The following is a 7,230-nucleotide window of genomic DNA, read 5'->3' on the forward strand; positions in this document are numbered from 1 at the left end:
AAAGGAACGAACAGTGTGAAAACCTACACATTTATGTGCTTTTACTTTTTAAAACATCTAACTTGTTGTGTGTCCACTTTAATCTATTTATATTTCCATATTTTCAGAATATTCAAATAGAAAACACCAAATATTGTTTGAAGAACAATATACCTATTTTTTTTTAGAAAAGCTACCAGGCTTTATTTATTGGTCACCATAGCTTCATTAGTGACTCACTTGGGCTTAACAAGCCCAACATGGTGGCCCACGGAAAGATGAAACATTTTAGGAATTGCCTTTCATGTTCAAAAATATTCACAAAATGTTTTAGAAAACGTTCACGTTTTTTGGAAAAATATAATGCTCGCATTTTTATAAAATGGGTTCTGGTTTTTCAATAAATCTTCTGAAATTCAATATTCTTCACCTTTTGAAATAAATAATCATTTTTGTGTTTTCAAAGGAAAACAAAAAAACAATTGAAAAGCGGTAGAAACAACTCACTCGCTATACTGCTCTCTCGCTCGCTCCTAATCTTGGCCGGCACATTCGTTGTCCTCGGGCGCTACTTCTCGCACGCTGCAAGATGTAAGTAGGTCCTGCCTCTAGTTGTAGTGCTACTACGCCGGCCCATACTGTTGCTAACACGCATGTTTTTTTTCCAGTGGTTTTTGTTGGGTTTTTTTTTTACTATTTTGCATCTGTTTTTGTGTGGTTTTCTTTGGTATTCCTTTTCCCTATTTATTTTTCTTCTTTTCTTCATTTCTTCAGTTTCCCTTGTTTTCTTCATTCGGGTTTCACTGGTGTTCTTTGTTTTTGTTTTACTACTTCGAACAAATGTCTATTTTTATAGACATTGTAAATTTATTTGTGTATATCAGTAACATTTTTATATACATGCTTATTTTTTTCAAATACATGATTAAAATATTTTCAAACATATGTTTTAATGTCTACTTTTTCCAAACTCATTGTCATTTTGTATATACAACTAAAACATTTATACACATCTTACATTTTTCAAATACATTATTCATCTTTTCAAATACATATTTTTTAACATTTTTAATATGTGTTAAAAATACAAATTTGTGTTAAATAATTCAAATACACGAGGTTACATTATTTGAAAACTATGATAACATTTTATTACATTTAAAAAAATCACAAACACTTTTTTGAAACGCTTGAACATTGTTTAATTAATGTGGAAATCATTTTATTGCTACGAATATATTTTTGAAATAGACGAGTATATTGTATAAAATTTTGGAAAAATGTCACATACATCTGTTTGAAACACGTGAACATTTTTTAAACGTAACATACATTTTCTAAAAGTTGAGCGGGTGGTTTTTTACACTACATGAGCATTTTTCATGACGAACACTTAGTAAAAAAGTTAACTAAACTGATTTTTTAAATATATTTATTTAATTTTTTTAAAGAGTAAAAAGGAATAAAAACAAGTGGGAGATGTCAGCATGATGGACCCACATGACTATTGGACGGGCCTGCGAATGGGGAATAATCTTTCAGTGGACTATTGCATGACACAAATTCAGGCATCCCAGCCCATTGGGCTATCCTCTTTGAGCCCTCTCTCTTCGAGTGCCTACACCATCTATGTCTCGAAAAAAATCTATATCTATACCAATATAAAAAGGCCCAAGGGGGCAGATTCAATTAGTCTCGGCCATCAAATCATGTCAATCAACGACTAGGCTGCTTCAATGTCGAGCACTCAACACGTTTAGAGTGCAGTTAATTTCATGCCAAATATAATGCTGATCACATAATAACACACAAAAATATCCTACTTAATATCGACATGCACTTAATATAATTCAAAATTAACGTGCATTACACGTACACATTGACTAGTATTAGAAACGCAAATCATTTTGAGTGGTGACGGTACCTAGCGGTAGATCTCATGCCACTCGTATTTTATGAGATCCATGTGAAGCTATGGCCCACCCAGATGCATAGTAGTTGTATAGTTCTTGTATATCTTTCTTTTAGTCAAATCAGTGTCAGCTTAATGGGCCCAGAGGATCACCTTTTGTCATGGGAGATGCCCATGTAGCTCTCTTCTCTTTGTTTACCTCCCAAACAATGACCCTCATCATCCGAACACATGCACTAGATCAAAGCGCCTTAGAGCGTCCTCACCACCGCTCTTTTGTGGTCGTCAATACTGAACCCAGACGGCTTCCACCAACAGACAATAGCCATCATTAAGACGTGCCACCTAATTTGAGACGGCGAGTCGGTGGAACGCCCAAGTTTGGATCACATGTCGATTAGCGCAAGCCAACCGTGACATTCGCATCCGAAAGCCGATAGTCATTTGAAAAGACGCTAGTTGGCCAGGGCCAGAGACACGACAAGAGGCCAGATCGTGTGCGTATTCTTGGTTGCATTTTGGGACCTACACCAATTTGTGAACGGGTCATCTCTATTTCTTAGATTTCATCGTGTAGTAAGTTGTGCTATTGGATTATTTGATTTTGGCTTGTAATTTGAGTTATATATGTGTGAATATATATAAGGCTTTTTGACTTGCATGTTAGGATCCCGTTAGGTGTTCGAATAGTTTTGACCGTTGGTTTGAGAGGGTCTGATATAGTACATGCGGTTTCCCATGGTTTTGAATTTCGCCTTAGGACGAGTGTTACTGGCAACGATGATGTTCTAGTTTTATTCAGCAACTTCGCACCTGTCGCACGCAGACGAAACTATTATACCGGTGGAATGAGCACCCATGTCTTATGGTGGGATAGAATATCACAAGAGTAGTCAAGGAGGAGCATCAAACTCTAACACTATGCCTAGCTCGAGAAGATCGAGAGCATCAACATGGCCACATTGAGAACCCATGGGAAGGATGGAGCGAGAAAGATGTATGTCCCCGTAAGAACGCACGAGACCTTTTACTAGTGTTATCATAAATACAACCTTCTTCATCACATAAACTTAAATTTCGGTGCCTATGACAAACTCTAGTGCTCAAGCAGAAGCCAAATTATGAAACCACAAATACAATGATTTTCCAAGATTTAACTTTGATCAACGGTTAATCCATCTATACGGCCCAAATTTGGCTTATGAATTATTTGCCCTCGCTTCCTTTTGACGTACGACACTCTATCTGTCCACGTGTTGCCCAAACCACCCCTAATAAATTCCCCCAACCCGACCAAAGAAGCCCAACCCATCCAAGATCCAGCATCAAAGCACCTATCTTTCCTCTCTTTCCTTGCCGTCGTCTTTCCTCTTCCTCATATTGCTAGGGATTTCCCGCCGCCGCTGAGGAGGAGGAGGGAGAGGTTGTGGTGATGATGGTGGGCGGTGGGACTGCTCGGACAGAGGAGGGCATGGGAGATGCGTCGAGGATCTATGATGACAGTGACGTACTTATGGAGGTCGGCGTAGAAGGGCACGGAGGAGATGAACAGGGGCAGGGGTGTGTGTGTGTGTGTTCGTGGTGATTGTGGACGTTACGATAGGCAAGATATCCGTCCACGTGGTGCCCCCATCACCAAAATCACCTAAAAAAAATTAAATAAATAAATACCCCGCCCGGACCCCATAAGCAGGCCCAACCCACACCGCAAGAAACAAAGCTCCCATCTTTTCCTCTTCCTCCGCCGTCGCCGCGTCTCCTCCCCGATCCCCAATCCCCGATCTGTCCGCCCCCACCCCCAGCCCGGATCCAGGCGATGGCGGCCGCGGGAGACGCCGGCGAGAAGAAGATGGTGACGCTCAAGAGCTCGGACGGGGAGGAGTTCGAGGTGGAGGAGGCGGTCGCCATGGAGTCGCAGACCATCCGCCACATGATCGAGGACGACTGCGCCGACAACGGCATCCCGCTCCCCAACGTCACCTCCAAGATCCTCTCCAAGGTCATCGAGTACTGCAACAAGCACGTCCAGGCCAAGCCCGCCGACGCCGCCGCCGCCGGGGCCGCCGCGCCCGACGCGGCGGCGCCCCCCGCCGAGGACCTCAAGAACTGGGACGCCGAGTTCGTCAAGGTCGACCAGGCCACCCTCTTCGACCTCATCCTGGTAAGGAATCCCTCGATCCCCCCTCCTTGTAAACTCTAGATCTGCTGTTTCGTGATGCTGTTCCCCTTTTGGGGCTGGGGCTCGGATCGAGATTGGTCTGCCCGTGGATTAGATTGGACGGGCTACACGCGCCGTCATCGAGCCAGATTAGATTCGAGCGGATTAGGTTAGGTTTACATGATTGGTCTGTTGCTTGTCCTACTCTGCAATCTGGAGATTGGATAGATTAATGTCGTGAAAAACAGATATTTTATTCGATGTACACAGGGACCATTCCATGTTCTTGTGGACGTGGGAATAATTGATTGCCATCCATTTCAACTTGTTAGATGCACTATCATTGTGCCAGTTTATTGTGCGAGTGGTAGAGAATGTCAAGTTTCTCTCTGATTAACTTGTGGAAACATCAGAACACACAGAACAATAAATATATGCGCTGTTGTTTATCTAGCAATTGGTTCACTGTTAATTGTGCTTTTTACATAGTGATGCAAAATTACACAATTAAACTATTGTTTCAAACTTTGTATCCATGTCTTTACTATCTTGTCTAATCTTCTGGATCCAAATTTGCATGCCTTCTATCTATCACGGTTGCCTGATTATGGTGTACTAGCAACATTACATACATTGCATAGTGGTAGCTAAATTTCCACATATTGTGCCTGTTCTTGTGCCAAGCGATAGTTGCCAACTGTAAAATTCTGAGCTTTTCTGCAGGTCTTCAGTAGTATTGCTTTGAACTTGTTTTCTTACTGTTATGTTGTTTCTTGTTTCATTCTAGATAGGGTGGTATCTCAGATGTTGCATTTACATAATCCAAGATCATACATTGCTTACCCCTGATCCCATGTTCTGTCTTGCTTCACTGTTCCATATATATAGTGACAGCTGATACATACCGTTGCCAATGCGTTCAGAGAAGTGGTGCTTGTCATCTGAACCCATGCATGAATTTCCAAAACTTATCCATATGTTCAGTTATCATCTTTTCTGCAAGAATGTAGTAGTATCAGCTCTGACTCTGTTTTATCACAGTTATGTTATTTTCTTTTGACTGTTGATCTTGATCCAGTTGCGTTAGTCACTCATGACACCTGAACCCATGTTCTGGGCTTTGAATAGATATCTAATTGATGAATCCATGCCTTGTTTTGTATGTGTTTTTTTGCCGCAAAAACATTCATGTAGTATGTCTTAATTAGCTATGTTTTTGTAAATGAATGCTTCTCTCTGACACGATGCTGTTCTTTTTGCCCCTTTGGCCCCTCTCAGGCCGCAAACTTCCTTAACATCAAGGGGCTGCTGGACCTGACCTGCCAGACTGTTGCGGACATGATCAAGGGCAAGACCCCGGAGGAGATCCGCAAGACCTTCAACATCAAGAACGACTTCACGCCCGAGGAGGAGGAGGAGATCCGCAGGGAGAACCAGTGGGCCTTTGAGTAGAGGCGGTTGAGTAGAGGAGCATGTAGGTGATGCTGTCCGTGCTGGATGAACAATGCTTAGTATTCGTCATGTCTGCGTTTTAGCGCCCTTTGTTATGTCATCATAATGGTTTCATCGAACAGCCCGAGGTATCGCTCGTGTGAAACCCTGACCCTGTCGTCTGTCGTTGTTTGCTGTGGCGTGAGTGTGTAGACTTGTGGCACCGCTGTCGATGAAGAGGCTCCTGCCGGCATGGCAGGTGTCACTGGGGGCGGTTGCGGAGAAGTGGAACTCCCACGCTTACCCTCCCTGGGCCGTCACGGAGCATCTGTTGATCGACCCTTCTGCCTCCTCTTGCTCTGCTCCGCTGATCCCAAATGTGGCCGTCAACGCCATTGGTTCGCTGCAACTAAACATATCTCTAGCTAGCTTAGATTCTGACCCCAATCGTGCTATGAATTATGGAGCCTAAGTACACCTGCACATGTGTGTTTATATACCTCAAGCATATTTAGTATCTTCATAATTCCCGCGCAAAGTTATCCTGCATGTGTTAATTTCCCTGCTTGATACATACATGCGGTTCATCTTTGATCTTTCTGATCATTGGACATACATGCACCCTTACTAATTGTTGCCGTATGTTTGTGTGATGTTTCTTTTTTCTTGAAAGATGCACACAACCTTCATGTTCATGTATGTGTGACATACTACGCTTAAATTCATGTTAATTAGGAAGCAGGTGCATGTGAAACCATGGAGCGGAGTGTGACTAATTGAGTTTCATTCTAATTATTTTTACATGAAAAACCAAAAGAATGATGAAGTCGATACAAGTCAACGTGGTAGAGATTGGTGAAAATCCAAGGAACAAGTCTTGGTCATGATAAACTACATGATTAAGCCATCGGTGCGACAGCTGTGCATGGATAGATAATTACCATTTGCACGTACTAGATGTGAATAATTAAGGAGGTCAACGGCTAGTTAGCGATATTTGTCGCATTTGCAAGAAAACGATTTGCGACAGATTATGCACATGTGTAAAGGACAATTGGGACGGAGAGTACATGCCAAGTATATATTTGAGCTATATATGCTGTATAAAGATATACTCGTCAAAATTTTGATTGAGTTGGTTAATTAGATGGGATGCAAGCTCATTTCTTGATGCAAATTAGTTAGTTTCTTGATGCAACTTGGCCAGGATAATTATTGTTAGCTTGCATAACTGACTACAAAATTGAATAGCCAATGACAAAATGAAAATTAATGCGCAACTTGGATATGTGGCGAATGTGGGGCCACATCACACAGGATGAAAGAACATATGCAATTTGGGGTCACATGGCACACCTGTTCTCTGGTTTCTTACTCCTCGAAACTTTATGTTTTATTAAAAAAGAATGTATGATTTTGTAGAAAATTGACGAACATGCTTTATTAATCTAGATTAATACATTTTTTGAGTGACATGAGCGGTATTAGTAGAATCATGTACTTCTCTGGCAAAAAATGCGGGTCTTTTAGCATTTTTATTGGTTAAATATTTCTTGGTTTGGTTGTTTACTAAAAAAATAGTAGCATCAACAACAACAAAAATACAATATTTATCATGAGAAGTAGGTTCTATAATATATTTATTTTTATGAGAGCAAGATGGATGTTGGCACAGATGGTAAAAGTACCGTCTAGAGACTGAATTGATTGATACACGTAAAATGAAAATTGCAGCTTACCAACTTGATGA

At 41.4% G+C, this 7,230-nt stretch overlaps 1 protein-coding gene across 1 annotated transcript; it reads left to right on the top strand.

Annotated features, from left to right (window-relative positions):
- The first annotated feature begins 3,573 nt into the window (after nt 1-3,573).
- Nucleotides 3,574-5,646, top strand: LOC125520649 (SKP1-like protein 1). Its single transcript, XM_048685612.2, has 2 exons — nt 3,574-4,052; nt 5,328-5,646. The coding sequence occupies exons 1-2, from the start codon at nt 3,708-3,710 to the stop codon at nt 5,499-5,501; spliced, it is 519 nt and encodes a 172-aa protein (XP_048541569.1). The 5' UTR covers nt 3,574-3,707; the 3' UTR covers nt 5,502-5,646.
- The last annotated feature ends 1,584 nt before the right edge of the window (nt 5,647-7,230 follow it).

Source organism: Triticum urartu, chromosome 7A (genome assembly GCF_056163025.1).
Source record: "Triticum urartu cultivar PI428250 chromosome 7A, HENAU_Tu73, whole genome shotgun sequence".
Classification (NCBI taxonomy): domain Eukaryota; kingdom Viridiplantae; phylum Streptophyta; class Magnoliopsida; order Poales; family Poaceae; genus Triticum; species Triticum urartu.

Bases quoted from the DNA above. Each gene is read 5' to 3' on its own strand.
- LOC125520649 (XM_048685612.2), top strand. From the start codon at position 3,708: ATGGCGGCCGCGGGAGACGCCGGCGAGAAGAAGATGGTGACGCTCAAG. The intron at 4,053-5,327 runs GTAAGGAATCCC...GGCCCCTCTCAG, and splicing joins CCCTCTTCGACCTCATCCTG to GCCGCAAACTTCCTTAACAT.